The sequence below is a fragment of the Marmota flaviventris genome, chromosome 1 (genome assembly GCF_047511675.1).
Source record: "Marmota flaviventris isolate mMarFla1 chromosome 1, mMarFla1.hap1, whole genome shotgun sequence".
NCBI classification, from domain to species: Eukaryota; Metazoa; Chordata; class Mammalia; order Rodentia; family Sciuridae; genus Marmota; species Marmota flaviventris.
The window spans coordinates 17174964-17191020 of NC_092498.1; the positions used below are offsets into that span (position 1 = coordinate 17174964).

At 41.8% G+C, this 16057-nt stretch overlaps 1 protein-coding gene across 2 annotated transcripts in view; it reads left to right on the forward strand.

The window, feature by feature from the left end:
- Dgki (diacylglycerol kinase iota) overlaps window positions 1–16057 on the forward strand; it is a 408417-nt gene that overhangs the window by 159319 nt on the left and 233041 nt on the right. For both annotated transcript variants that reach the window (XM_027952172.2, XM_027952173.2), the window contains exons 4-5: window positions 9299–9373; window positions 10535–10591. In XM_027952172.2, the coding sequence (XP_027807973.1) occupies window positions 9299–9373; window positions 10535–10591 (132 nt within the window). The remainder of the gene's footprint in view (window positions 1–9298; window positions 9374–10534; window positions 10592–16057) is intronic.

Below are 16057 nucleotides of genomic sequence, written 5' to 3' on the forward strand. Positions count from 1 at the left end.
TCCAGCCGTAGTCCAGTAGGAAACTGTGGTGTATGCTGTCAACAGGTCAACACCTACAGCCAGAGTGTAGGATCAAAACCAACCTTGATAGTATTAATTAATCTACTGAAAGACCCAAGACCAAAGTGTGAGACATTCATTGACCTTGGAAAACACCTGTGTGGGATTGGAAAGAGGGGTATGCACTCAGTCCCTACTATAGTTCTGGCTTGAAATATTCCCCAAAGGCCCTTGTGCTAAAGGCTTGATCCTTAGCCTGTGGCACTATTGGAAGGCAGTAGAACCTTTAGGAATTGGGGCCTGGCGGGAGATGGTCTGGTCATTGGGAGCAGGTCCTTATAGGGAATATTGAGACCCCACACTTCTTGTCATCACTTTTCTTCCTAGCTGAATAGACCTCTCCTCCATGTACTCCCATCATACTGTACTGTGTCATCACACCAAAGCAACAGGGCCAGATGACCGCTGGCCTTTGAGATCGTGAGCCCCATCTCATCTCCCTTTCTATCTGTAAATTTCCCTTTAACACTTATTTCCATCAACATGATATATATATATATTGATATATATATATATGTATATATATATATGTGTGTGTGTGTATACATATATATTTAAAATTTTATATATATATAATTTTAAATATATATGTTTATATATATAATTTAAAAAAAAAATATATATATATATATATAAACACTTATAGGTGGACACAATATCTTTATTTTATATTTATGTGGTGCTGAGAATCGAACCCAGTGCCTCATGCATGTTAGCTGAGCACTCTACCACTGAGCCACAACCCCAGCCCAACATGTTATATATTATACTTGACTATTTTGATTATTGTCTGCCACCTCTCTCAGGTAAACAATGCTCTGTGATGTGTATATATACATAAATATATATTTGCTGCTATGTCCCCAGTGCCTGGAAGTCTGCCACCTAGTAGGGACTCAATGTTCATTAGTTGACTGAATTAATAAATTACTTAGCTCACCTTCTCTCATCTCCTCCCTTGTGCTTTGAGATAGTGCTGCAAGCTCTTACAAAATTAAATGATTATCTGTGGCATTATTAGTCTCAAAACCTCTATAGGTCCCTTGTTACCCATTAAGTTAAAATTTGTAGTTTTTAAAGTCCAGATGTAGGGACTTGAGGGACCCTATCCCAGTCTACTTTACATCCTCATCTGCATCACCCCGCCAGGGTCTTCTCCTGGGGAAGGCTGGCTGCCTTGCTGGCCCCAGTTCCAGCCCGTTTCCTCTGCCTCCCAGCCCCATTGTTGCCCGAATAAGCCTTCCAAGTTTTGAGGAACTAACAGATACATGTGGACTCCTGTGAGCAGCAGTAGCACAGTCACTTCTTGCTCTACCCACCATGGAAGCCCTCAGTCCTCTGCAGCCTGGCCTCCCCATCAGGTCTTCCTGGGGATCCCCAGAGGACATGTGATTTGTGTGATGAAATAGTTGCCCCACAGCAGTGGAGCCCCTACCCTGTTTCCCCTGTGGTCTGTAGAGGTCTTGTGTTCCTCAGACAGCGTAATTATTACTTCTTGCAGGATTGTCCATTATGAGAAGCCCATGTACTAGTGGGGATTTTGTCTCCAAGACCGCCATTTTCCCTTCTCCTTTCCTTCTTCTTCCAGAATATCTGTGTCAGGCACTGAACTTGGTGTTGGATTACAGTTGTGTGGAAAAACACAGCAGAATCTCCACCATCTTGTAATGCTAAGATTTTTTTTTTTTTAAACACCTGGGCCTCTTAGAAATAGTTCTGCTTTGCTAGTTCTATGGCAACCCCTTATGACACAGCAAACCCACTATGCACATCTGTGGACACCCATTGTGCCCGATCCCCCAACTAAGTGCACGTGATCAAACTCAAACACCAAACCTTGTGCAACATACAACTTGTACAAGTGGACACCCATGAGCCCGGCAGCTCTGTGCCCACCTCACTTGCTGAAGCCAGGCTCAGTTCCTTTCAGAAGGCATCAGTGCCTGTTAAATAATGATAACTTTTGATCTCTCTGCTGGAATGTCTTTGATTTTTCAAACATATACATCTTTTAAGGCTAAATTCAAGAATTGGATTTCTCCTTGAGTCCTTTCTTACTGACTCAGCCTCTGCAATCTTACTCTCCTCTAAATTATACCTTTTATTGTCTGAGCTGTTTCTTTAACATTTCACCACGTGCAGCTCTCTCCTAACATTTTGCCAGCTTCTCCCAAGACAGAAGCGTTTTCCTCTGCCTTCTACCTGGAGTGATGTTAGAATGATCTGTTGACTGAATTTCCACAAATATATTCTGGAAAAGCTGGTGGTTCACAGATTGCTCCAGCCACAGGAGAAATTCTCTTGTGTGTGTGTGACTGTAGGTCAGATCATCCTGATTCAGGTAGCTGCTGCACAGATGCATTGATACACATTGGAGCCTGGCATAAGGATTTTGGTGCACACATTCCCCCACCCATCTTCCAGAAGTCTCTGCTGTTTTTTCCTTTCAGATATTCTGTGGTACTTTTGACATCATTTATAATCTAGGATGTTGATGGTGTAATACCATCTCAGAGGGATTCAGCCCTTACCAGGGCCTTGTCTGTACAGAGGTCACGTTTTTACCAACACATGGGTCTTCACAAATAAAGCCTTCCTTTCCAGGCTGAGGGATAGGACCCTCCACAAGTGCCATTCTACTGAAGTCAACCTTCTAAGGAGATCGCCGAGTTTTCCTTGGGTCACAGACTCCTCCAGATATGTGCATCTTGGTTCCTTGGTCTAAGATCATGAGATTCTGTTGCTCTGAACAGAACTGGGATGTCTAGGATGTCTAGTAGGCGTGTGCTGGGACCTCAGCTGGCCACCCTCCTGACTTATGTGAAACTGTTATGCTCGAATTCAGGAACCCCAAAAGACCACCAGAGACCAAGATCGATGTAAGTAGCAAAGAGGTGTTTATTGCGAGCTAGCTCCGTCCTCCGCACACACAGCAACTGGTGACACTGAGAGGCCCCGAGCCCAGGGTTTGCAGCAGTTTTATACACTCTTTGGGGAAGGCAGGGACTTCACATACTTCATAGCATCTCTTAGCAAATCATCACACACTGCGGGAAAATCATAAAACAACTCTAAAACATGATTAGCACATTCATTGGCGGGAACAAGTTGGGTAGGGGTGATTGGTTAGTGCAAGAGGGGGATTCGTTTGAGCTGATTCATTTAATCCACGAGGGGTGTACCTGCTGAACTACATGGTTTCCCAACATGTTATCAACCACCACAAACTACTGGGGGTCATCTGGCATCCCAGGTATTTTCCCTGTCTCATGCTGATTGGTGGTTGCTAGGGGGTTGCTATGGGCCCTCACCTAGCCTGACTGAGTCAGGGACACCTGGCTCTGCAGATCTCTCCTGTTTTTTTGTAGATAAACCACTCAGCAGGGTGGGTATGTGCCTAGAAGTGCTCTGTGGGTCTTTGCAAGGACAAGGGTCACACCCCCTTCCTTGGACAGGCTTTGCTCTGAGGTAGAGGCTGGTTTCTCAAAACATTCTGTGTTCTGCTGGGAGAAGAGAGGAGCCAGATGAGGGACAGTGGAGGCTGCACTTTGGCTCTGAAGTCTTACTTATGGAACTTTCAGATAATGTCATTCTTCATTTTTCCTAATACCAATTTACAGATTGCATCCCAGGCTCCCCAGAGAAGCAGGACTTGCCAAGTATGCTTGTCATTTCTTCTAATGAGGTTTTAAATAAATCAAAGAACTCTTGTTTTCATTTACCTTGGATTATACAGCAAAAAAAAAAAATGTTCTTGTTTTTGTTGCCCAGAGAGGCAGTCCTCACCTAAAGGACTCCAAATTCCTGACATTCTAAAAGCTAGGAAGTTTCCTGTCCTGCCTTTCACCAAGCATTCCCTTGGCCCCACCCTCAGAGAGAGAACCCTGACAAGGCCAGCCTCCTGGGCTGCACTGCCCTGCTCCTGCCCTCTCACCAGAGTGCCCCTGTGGTTGAGCCTGGTGGTCTGACGGGAGAATCTTCTGACCTAGGAAGGCCAAGGGCTGAGAAATCCGTGGGGAGGGGCTCAGGGGAGCCCATCCCCCAGCCTCCCCAGAGTTCCCCTTCCCTGGGCTTTTTCAGCTTCAGCAGAAACTTCCTCTAAGAGCCCCTCTGAAGCTCCCTCCCTGCTTCTCCCCGTGTGGCCTCCTGGCTTACAGGACTCAGTAGAACCAGTAATTCCCTGCATTAGGTCTGGGGGCTTCACTCTGGTGTCTCTGTCTAAAGTGATAAGCTGTGAGTCCAAACTTAACCCTGTTATTTTGGGAGGCAGGAGCGAGTTCTGGCCTCTGCACCCTCCTGAGCCAGGGAAATCAATGGGTGGCCACATAGACTCCTGATTTCTGGTGGTTAAACCTGGTGGTTGGGTGAGGGGTGTTCTTAAGGCTACAGCAGGAGACATATGGTCAGCAGGTAAGATAATCTGCCCTCTGTTAAAGGAGAGGAAAAGTTTGGTGTGTACCTTGTTGGGAAGGGAATAGCTAACCTTATCTTACCTGCTCCTTGGGGTCAAACAGCAGACTGTTGGGGCCAATAAACATTGAATTCCAGTTACCCTGGGATGCAAGAAGGCAGGATCCTTTCAAAACCACAGACCTATGAAAGCAACTTACCACAGTCCCTGAAGTCCTCATGTCCTTCCCTTCCCTCTCAACCCATCCTGCCATTCCCCCCTCCTCCCATTTCTCTTCCTTCCTCTCCTTTCTTTCCATTTTTATTTCCCCCTCCTTCTTTTTCTCCTCCTTCCCTTTCTCCTTTCCTCACCTTCCTCTATCAGATTCTATCAGATTCTACTTCCACCAGAAATTCATTATAACTTAGCAGAAATCATCTCTCTTGCTCAAGGGAATTAAAGATCGCTGTCTTATAGCCAGAAGTTGTGGTTGGGAGAGATATGAAACCCTGTCCTGTGACCACTGATTGCCTATCATCTTTCTGTCCTTGGAACTGATATCCCCAGCTCCAGGGCTCTAAAGCTATGGCAATTTTGCTTCCTTGCTTGATAGGAGCAGCAGTTTGGTGAGGAGCTGCCCCTGCTTGGAAGGCCAGCCGTTCCTGTAGTTTGGAAAATGATAAAGGGCCAAGCCAGAACTTTAAGTGTGTTTCCTCTTCTAGCCACGGTACAGCCGCTAGACCAGGCCTGCCATGCTCAAACATAGCATACCATCTTGTTATTATGGTTACTTCGGGGATTGCTGGGGGGCTAGGCACCACTAGGCAAGGGCTCTGTCACTGAGCTATCTCCCAGCCCCTTTCATGTAATTATTTAAGTAAAGGCCCATCATGATTTTAGTAGATAAAAGTGAGATGTGATGGTTTTCATCGCTGTGACCAAAATAGCCTACAAGAACAACTTAGAGGAGGAGAAGTTTATTTTGGCTTTTGTTTCCAGAGGTTTAATCCATGGCTGGCCAAGTATGTGGCTCTAAGCCCAAGATGAGGCAGAACATCATGGCAGAAGGGCATGTTGGAGGAAAATGACTCACTTCATGACAGCCAGAAAGCAGAGACAGAGAGGAAAGGAAAGGGCACCAGGAAGAACAAGCTTTTCAGGGCATACTCCCCCTGACCCACCCCCTCCAGCCACACCCTACCAACCCACAGTTAACACCTAGTCAAGGGTCCATTCAAACTAGGATGGGCAGATTAGGTTACAGCTTTCACAATCCAATCACTTTACTTCTTAACATTTCTGTATTAACACAGAGGCTTTTGAGAGACACCTCATATCCAAACCATAACAGATGGGATGTGATCTATTCTTAGTTTCTACAAATATGCTATAAAAGCATACACACATGCACACACACACAGAGTGATTAATGGGTTTATTTTGAATACCAACACTGATCAAATCAGGAAACCCTTATTAAGGGCACTGAGGTTACTCTATTTGAAATTTAAAGTAGAAAGCCCAAATGACCTTTAAATTCACTGATGAGAACAAATTAATACATTTTTACAATTTTAATTTTTGAACATGGACTCAGTGTCCCAGATAATGTTTCTGTTTTCAATTATGTTTTTGTGCTAGGTTCTGTAACAACTGTGTCCCAATTGAAGACTAACCTATTGGATGATTTGTTAATGACTTGATTTAATTCATCACCTTTCATAGTGAAGGACGAGCTGGCTTAAGTAAGAGTTATTTAGGAAAAAAGTGAATTAGTGAAAGTATTTAGAATAGAGTATGCTTCATGTTGTATTTCCTGTATTTAGATAAAATTTTCAAAACAAAAATTGTAACATAACCAAGCACAAAATTCTACATGTTTGGAGCAAGTTCTGCTCAAAAGCTTATTATCTAGCCACTTCAGATAGCCTTAGCCAACTGAAACAATCAAAAAAAAAAAAAGTCAGCAGTTGCCTTTGGATCCATTGAAGTAATTGTCGTCAGTTGAGGAACTATAATCCTCGTTCTTTACTAGTGTGGGAAAAAAACTTGGGCCTTCACTCAGAATTTATTCACTTAATTTTGTGTGTGTTTATAAACTTTAATTATCTGATTTTCAGATCACAAGCTGCTTAGTAGCTGTCATTTAGGAAATCCTGGGCAACAAAGACAGGAACAATGATTTGAAAGGGTCTTTTGTCAGATCGTAGGAGAGGAAAGAAAAATGACTGGACTTTGAAGAAGAATTCAGATTATGGTCAATATTTGCTGTCTCAGGAGGCACAGAAGCATGTGATATATTTTAAGATGGTCTTTCAGAATTCAATATTATTTAATTAAAATTAGTTTTATCACAGACAGCACTTTATTTCCTATGTTGTCAGCCATAGATAGTTGCTCTTGAATTGTTCACTATGAATGACGTTATTTACATGTCATCCTGGAAAGCTGAGTGATGACATATCTTGAGGCAGTGGCTCTTAAACTCCAGTATCCCAGATCCTAAGAAACTAAGAATAGTTTAAACTTAAACTCCAGTATCCCAGATCCCTTATCTAATAGGGATTTTGACCCCCGAATCCTGATGTGGAAAACAAAGAAAGGAAGAGGTGTTCTGGGTTTATTGAGTTCACAGGCTTCCTGAGCCCACTGTATTTCTTTTCCCATCCTCCTCAATGACTCCTAAGATGCCTCCAGAAGCCCTGGAGCTCCAAAGAGCTTAATGCAGAGCTTGATATCAGGCACAAAGCTAGACCCAGGTTGGGGGTATGGACAAGAAAGGAGGCTTTTCAGACACCTTAAATCTACCCTAAGGGGTAGCCCACCTGCAGTGGCCTGCTTTGCTTGTGTGCAGTGTTATCTAGAGGTCTTGTGGATGACAAGAAGCTGCCTAGAACCAACTCCAGTTTCCCTGGCATCTCTGTAACTCTGTTTGCAGGACTCAAATGCCCCAAGGGTTTTCTGCAGGTGGCGCTAAAGCAAATCCCACCAGGATATGTGCAGGAAACAGGAGAGCCCAGGCACTTGTCTGCGGCCATTCCTCTCATGAAAATTTACAAGGTCAAATTTTATTACTGTTGTTGCTGCTGCTTCTGTTACTGCTGTGACTGCTGCTTCGCATTCTCTTGTAGTGTGCGTCCTCCTCTTCCTCCTCCTCTCCCACTTTCCCCCCACCTTCTCCTCCTGCTTCTCTTCTGCTGTGTTTAGGAGTAGAGCAAGACAGTTTTCAGTAGTGTTTCTAGTTGTTTTAGTTTCCCTTTTCCTTTGTTACTTGTAGAATCAATTGATTGTCAAATTCATTCAACAATGAAGACAATGTTCTCTCTTTAGGAACAGGAAAGAGTGATCAAAGCATCCACCAACAGGGTCAATTAACTTCAGTCAGTGAATACATTCCAGAGTTTTTGTTGTGGTGGTAAAACAGTGTTTTAGTTGTTTCTTTGATAGCTGAGCTGATAACACTGTCATCACTGGTACCAACAGGAGCCCACCCCCACACCCCCATGTTGAATAATTGGAACCATCAAGGAACCAGGAGGGGGCAGTTTCTTTCCTTTTGCTGCCCCTTCCAAGGTGGCTATCTGCAGTCCCTCCAGTCTCCTTGGGCAGTACCAGTATTGGGCTCCTTCCTACCCCACTGCCAAAGTCGCCTCCAATATGACACCCCAGCAGAGGCAGCCACTCATCAGACGGGGCGTTGGGGGAGTTGCTCATAGTCTATACTGGTGCCTTCTGAAAGGAAAGGGACCGCCTTTCACACTTGGTGGCTTTGATGGACTGTTGGCAGACAGGTTATTTCTAAGAAGTTTCTTCTAGTGCACAAACTCAAAAGTATGGACTCAGATGTCCTTGCAGAGATCTCAGCATTCTCAGCTTAAATGCTACAGGACCCTGGTAGGGATGAAATGTAGAGCCCCTGTTCATCTCTCCCCACAGCTCTTTATTATTAGAGAAAAGATAAACCTTAAAAAGCTTTTTATTGTGAATTTAAACACTACCAATTGTCACAGAGGCCAAATTGAGTAATGCTTAGGAGTCAGACAGTCTGACTCTGCTATCCCCTAATTAGATGACCTTGGGCAGGTCCCTTCCCAGGCCTCACTCTTCTCATCTGTAACCTGGGAAGAATAGTATCTATTTCATAGAGCTGTGGGGGTTAAGGGAGTTGCTGTTTGTGAAGTACTGATAAGGGCATGCGGCAAGCCCTGTGTTGTATTAACTGCCCTTGCTGAGTTTGCTGTTGTGGTTGTTATCATTATTATTATTTCTTGGGTTTAAAAACTAGAGCTGTGTTCTCTCTCCTGAAGGTAAGAGCAGAAATCCAAGTAGCTTAGTATAGATTTATACCTGGAACTGAAGCCTAAGGTGATTGTCCCCTAGAAATATAGACTTTCTGGCAGTAGGAAACGAATGCTTGATTTGAATGCAGAACTAAGTAAGGCTCTCAAACAGAAAATCAGAAATAGATGAGAAAGATTAATTGCTCAAATGAAAATGTGACAATTTTTTTTAAAGGGATAAAATAATGCCTATATTGCTAGGTCTCAAACTTAGAAGTAGTGTAATGGAATAAAGTGCCCAATTCATATCATATGCTCCATATGATATATTATTATTATACTTGGGAGAGACCGGCCAGGCCACTGTCATCACGCAGACGTGGAACTACTTGGTGAGACAAGACCGTTAAGTTTGTCATGTTGTTTAATATTTTGATGAAGTTTCAAATTCACTTGGTATGAAAGAATGGCAGTGTTTCATTTGTGTACATATACAGTCCTTATACCAGGGAAGTCTTCACACAGACTGTTAACATTTCTTTCCTGTATTTTGAATTGAATGTTGTAGAAATCGGCTCTCAGGAGGAAGTGTGCAGTCTGTAAAATCGTGGTCCACACCGCCTGCATCGAACAGCTAGAAAAGGTAAGAGAGCGCCACCTGCTGCCGCCCTCCTTTATTGTAGGTGTTTGGTCTTCAAAGACCGGGTGGGTGTCAGTTTCCATTTCCAACTTTTTGGAAAAAATGCCCTTTAAAAAACAGGAATTCCAACATAATTAACATATTAGTAGTAAAAAGAATTTTAAGCGTAATTCACTCTGTTGTTTGCTAAGTGTCAATTCAATAATTTTATGTTACCTCTTAGGATGAATAATGGTCTCTGGAGCCAGTGCTCAGTCTTTTCTCTGGGCTTCTTGGTCAGTGCTTTTGCTCCTTCAGGGTAAATGAGTGGCTGGGGCTGGAAGTGGCAGCCCGAGGGTGTGTTATCTCCAAAGAAGAAAATTCTGCATAGTGCATTTATTTGACATTTGGGAGAAAGGGAAGGACCCAATAGTGATTTTCTGCTGTTCACTTTCAAGCATCCCTCTCCATTTCCAAGTGCATTATCTATGTTTTCAAGCTGACATGTGAAAATGCATTGAGATATTTTAGTTCTATGCAGCATTCACTTAATTTCACTGACATATTACAATTACTGGTGAACAAGATGGTGTGGCAATGACCACTGACGTTTGATCTTAATATGTTCTTTCCCATCCCAACTCCATTTATTCATCTCCTTCATTCTTACACTTTCACGTCCTACTGTAGTTGAAGATGATACAAGTGTACCAAGTGGGAGACCTTCCCACTTAAAGGAAGGGGCTGCTGAATCCTTCTATAAAGAATATTCATTTCTATTGTTGGAATAATCCTTACAACATTTTCAATTCCTCAAGTTTATATTTTCTACTTTTAAATTTTAAAACCCAGCTGGGTGGTTTAACTTCTCTGTAGTTTTCCTCTGACTCTTTCTTATCTATTTCTGATTTTCTGTTTGAGAGCCTTATTGTTGAAAGATGCTGTGATTTCATTAGTGAGAAGGAGGGGATGGAAAGTGGAGATAGAGAATCAGTTGATGTGTCTGTAGATTATCTAATGTGATGATTTCAAAGCACTGAGAATAGCAGTAAACTTTCTTCCTTATTCTTTAGTTTTTTTTTTTTTTTCTGTAGCCTCAGTATCTGTCATTGTTGGATGTTTTTAGGTAATTCAATTTAGTCTGATACTATTCCTAATGTAAATGCTTTTCTTTTTAAATGGCAGATTAATTTCAGATGTAAGCCAACGTTTCGAGAAGGAGGCTCAAGATCACCAAGAGAAGTGAGTAATTTTTTTTTTGTACCAGGGATTGAACTCAGGGGTGCTTAAATACTGAGCCACATTTCCAGCCCCTTTTATGTTTTATTTAGAGACTGGGTCTTGCTAAGTTGCTTAGGGCCTTGCTAAATTGCTGAGGCTGGCTTTGAACTCTGGATCCTCCTGCCTTAGCTTCCTGAGTCTAAGGAGGCACCACCATGACTGGCAAGAAGTGAGTAATTTGAGGCTCCATTTCAGATCCCACCTTGGAATCACTGGACTCCTAGATATTCACCTGGGATTGAAAAATAATTTCCCTAAGTATTCTAAATCAGTTATTTATTAATCCACTAATATATGCAATCAATAAAATCTTATAAGACTCTTCAACATTTGGACACTGCACTTTAGATATGTTGGGAAACCACAGTCATACTGATTTGAGCCAGAGAGTGGGGGCCATCACAGTTGAAGAGGCAAGAAAGAAATAGATGCTATTGTCTGTTGATTGATTTTAATTCTATTTTGTTAATTTTGAGTGGGGGGACATTAAGCTATTCAGGGGGCAGCATAGTTACTGATTATTCTTGTGTTTTAGCCAGCTTTTTTTTTTTTTGCTACTGTAACTAAAAGACCTGACGAGAACAATAGCAAGGAGGAAAAGTTTATTTCAAAGGTCTCAGTCCACATAGCTGGCTCTATTCATTCCTCAGGGCTTGAGGTGAGGCAGAATATCATGGTAGGAGAGAGAGAGAGAGAGAGAGAGAGAGAGAGAGAGAGAGAGAGAAGAGAGAGAGAGAGAGAGAGAGAGAGAGAGAGAATGAATGTGTGTGTGTGTGTGTGTGAGAGAGAGAGAGAGAGAGAAACTCACATGATGATCAGGAAGGAGAGAGAGAGAGAGAGAGAGAGAGAGAGAGAGAGAGAGAGAGAGAGAATGTGTGTGTGTGTGTGTGTGAGAGAGAGAGAGAGAGAGAGAGAGAGAGAGAAACTCACATGATGATCAGAAAGGAGGGGGAGAGAGAGAGAGAGAGAGAGAGAGAGAGAGAGAGACTGACTCTAAGATCAGGTCACTAAATATATACCCCAAAGGCATGCCCCCAGAAACCCCCCTCCTCCAGCCACATTCTACCTGCCTGCAATTACCACTGAATTATTCCGTCAGGGGATTAATTCATTGACTGGGTTAAGGCTTTCAGAATCCAGTCATTTCACTTTCGAATGTTCTTGCATCGTCTCATACGTTAGTTTTGGGAGGACACCTCACATCTAAACCATAACACCACGTGAATGCTGGAATTGGAATTGGACTATCTGCTTTCAAAGCCAGTCTCGATATGGTTTGACCTTTGGCATCTCTCTCTAAATCACAGTGTTTTCATCTGTTAAGTCAATAAATAAGTCAAAATTGCACTCCCCAGTCAGCAAACCTACAGCCTACCATTAACAGAAACCATCCTTCTTAGAATGTTAACCATTGTGTCCCAAACACTACAATCTCATGTGGTACTCTCCTGAAAGAAAGTCTGCAAAATAAGAATTTTAGGTAGCATATTTTCTTTACTTCATTTAGGTTCCCAGTGATATGAATTTCAGTTCCACTTATAGATTTAGCCCTTGGAAACCTTCCCAGCTAGTGTACTCCTTATACCAGCTCTGTGTAGTCATGAATGGGAGAGACTGGAAAGGGGTTAAATAAATGGCTTCCTGAAAGAGGTGGGCACTAAACTGACATGTGCAGGAGTTATCTAACTTAAAAAGGTGTGCAGGGGGTGGTTATGAGGAGAGCGAGAGCCTTCTAGACAGAAAGCACAGCAGCATACAAATTGTATTGAGGGAGCCGAGTAAGATATGTGGCCTGTGAGGCAGGCAAGAGCTAGACCATGCAGATTCCTGGGAGCCAGGTTGTACTCGGAGTGTTTTTTCATGAGGGAAGTTGGGAGGACATTGAACTGTTTATATTATATTATATTATATTATATTATATTATATTATATTATACCTGACTGCTGTGTGGAGGGAATACCACACAGTCCTGGAGTAGTATTGAAGGCACAGAAACAATTAAAGAAATTTAAGAAGCTCTTCTAGCCATAGAGGCAAGAAATAGTTGGGAAACCACGTTCATACTGATTTGAGCCAGAGAGTGGGGGGCATCACAGTTGAAAAGGCAAGAAAGAAATAGATGGTATTTGTCTGTTGATTGATTTTAATTCTATTTTGTTAATAAGAGAGGTGACCTGAACCAAGAGTAATGTTGGTGGTAGACATTAGACTGAATTAAACAAATTGACAGAATATGGTTATTGATTGGATTTTGGACACGAGTTGGGAGTGGGGGTGGGGGACTGAATAAACCAGACCTCTACCTTGCAAAACTGATTAATGCCAGAAAAGGAGTTGATTTGGTAATAGAGAGGGGAGGTGATGAATTTAATTACAGAACTTTCATATTTGAGATGGCCCTCAGTTGGAGATATTCAACAGCAATATATGAGTTTGAAGTTAGAAAGAAGAATGGGCAGGAGGTAAGGTTTATGAGACATTGGCATATGTAGATAATAATAAAAGCTATGATGACAGATTGATGTGTAGAAAAGGAATAGAAGATGTCTGAGCACAAAGAAAATCACAAATTTTAAAAACAGTTAATAAAAAGAGAAGAGATTGTGCATGACTATAGTCCCAGCTACTTGGGAGGCTGAGGCAGGACAATCCCATGGATCCAAGAGTTTGATGTCAGCCTGCATAAAATATGAGAGCCTGTTTTTTTTAAAAAAAAGACACTGTGAAAAAGAGTGATCTCAGTGTTATTGATGAATGCAAGGGGATTAAAAGAAAATATGGGAAAAGATTGGATTTGGAGGTTATGGAGAGAGGAAAAATAGTTCTTCTAAAGTCAGTTGCCTTCCCCATTTGGTGTCTGTCCAATATGGCAGCAATGGATGAGGGAAGTGTGAGAAAAATGATAGCATTGTGGGTGTCCTCAGTGCCCACCATGGTGTACTACGGTATTGGCCAGAAGATGGCTCAATGATAGCTCAAATGAAGTAGTTGTTTTATTTAGGAAAATTGAAAGCACAGGATTTTGTTCTAAAGAATACAACATATATATAACTACCTTTTACTCCCTGTCCCTCAATTCGTCTCTTTACAGAATGGCTAGTTGGATAAGAGATAACTTTCATTGTATGTATGATTTTTCTGATCCTAGTTTTGTTTTATTTTTATTAGTTGTGTTGCTCCTCTTCTCTGTATCTAGACCCTTCATAAGATCTTGGATCTCTTCCCCCATCTTCTTATCAAGGACTTGATATTCTTTCCTTTCCTGTGTTTTCAACCACCCCACCTCCCACCAGGTCTAGACTATTTCTGTCAGCAAAAGCATGCTCTAATAGTTTCCATCTTAAAAAACAAACAAACAAGAGTGTGCCTTAACTACCGACTGTGTCTTTATTGCTGCTCTGATTCTCCGTTTGCTGTTCACTGCCAAGCTTCCAGAAAGTATCATCCATAAAAATTATTTTTAGTATGTCATCTTCTAGTCATTTTAACCTGTTCTGATCTCATTTCTTCTCTATGTACTTGCTGAAATTGCTTTTCTCAATGTTGCCAATGATCTCCCTGATGCCAAACTCATTACTTTTCTGTTCTTATTCAGTCTCTAAAAAAGTATTCAGAATATCAATATTTGGTTCTTCTTGAAATGCTCTCCTCTCTTGACTTCCCACATCGCTCTTTCCTAATTTTCCTCTTCATTGGATCGGCCTTCCTAAAGTCTTTCTTTGGTCACTCCCCTGACCTCGACAAATCTTTCTGGGATTCATCTATGTTCTTATCTTTGTCTGCTCTTATTAGGAGAGTTAACAACAACGGACTTTACATTTCCAGTCTACATTTTCTGGAGTTCATTTGACATGTCCATTGAATGTATCACAGTCATCTCAGATATAATGCATCAAACCTGTATTCACCATAAAACCATTTTTTCCCCATTTTTTTTTTTTTTTTGCAACTCAGAAAATGAGCTTCTAATTGGGAAAACTAGAGTAGGTTCTCACTGATTCCTGCTCTCATGCACTCTCTGCCTCTAGTTCTTTGCTAGTCTTATTGATTTTATTCACAAAACATATTTTAAATCCATCCATTTATCTCCCTTTCTGTTGACAAGAGCTTAGACTAAGGTGCCATGATTTCTTATCTTTGACCACTCCATGGTTGTTTTTATTTCTCCCTCCAATCTACCTGTGATTTGATGGAGTGATCTTTTAAAATGAAATCTAGATAATGTCATTTTCCAGATTAAAACTCTCCAGTGGTTTCCATTGCACTTAGAAAAAAAAATCTAAATGCTTTGTCTTGGACTGAGAAACTTGAATTTCTGGCCCCTGCCTGTTTCTCCAGCTCTACACAGTTGTCCCAGGAATTTTATTTCAGTTCCCAAGGCGCATCCCAAGATATCCCTTACCTGTAGATCCTTGCATAATTTATTGTTATATTGTAAATCTCTTTAAACGACTAGCTACTTCTTATAGTTAGGTTTCTTCTCAATTATCATCCTCTCAGAGCTTGTCTTAGTCAGTTCAGGCTGTGTAACAAAATACCCTGGACTGGGTTGCTTATAAACAACAGAATTCTTTTAAGAATTCTAGAGGATGGGAAGTCCGAGATCTGGATGCCAGCATGGTCCAATTCTGATAAGGGCCGTCTTCCAAGTTGCAGACTGCTGCTTTCTTCTTGCATCCTCTTTCAGAGAAAAGAAAGCAAAAGATCCCAGGGGGTGCTTTTCATAAGGCAGTAATGCCATTCACGAGGCCTCTACCCTCAAGAACGAGTTACCTAACAAAAGGTCTTACCTCCCAATACCACTCAACAGATGAACTTGCTCCATTGCAGAGCTCTTGCTTGATACCACTTGTAAGTAGGTAGCACTGTCTTCTTTGTCAAAGTTCCTTGTTCTCCCCATTAGGTCATTTTATATGTCGTAATTATTTATGTTTATGACTGTTTGTTGCCTGACAATGTTTCTCCCCTTTAGTGTAAGCCTTGGGAGATCAATCATGGAGCTTATCACAGACTAATTGTTCCAGGACACGGAGTATGTGATCAATGAGTATCTGTGGCCTCAATGCTTTTATAAGGGGGTGCATTTCTTCCAAAGTGTGTAAGAACTTTTAGTCTAAGAGGACATTTATAAGATGAAACCATGACTATGACTCATTTGTGATTCTTAAGAGACTTTCATTAGAGTACTCAATGGAAATGAAAGAACATTCACTTTAGCATTAGTTGATCTGGGTTCAGTTCAACTCTGCTTCTTTTCTAATAGGTGGTCAGTCTTGAGTGTGGGGATTGTGAGTCACCGTGTCCTAGCAGTGTATAGTGCCTGGCGCACAGCTGTTTTCTAATGAATATTTGTTGGATTGCTTTCTCCAAGTTGAATCTTTTTGGAACTCAGTTTTCTTAGTCATAAGCCATATGGATTGGGTTGTG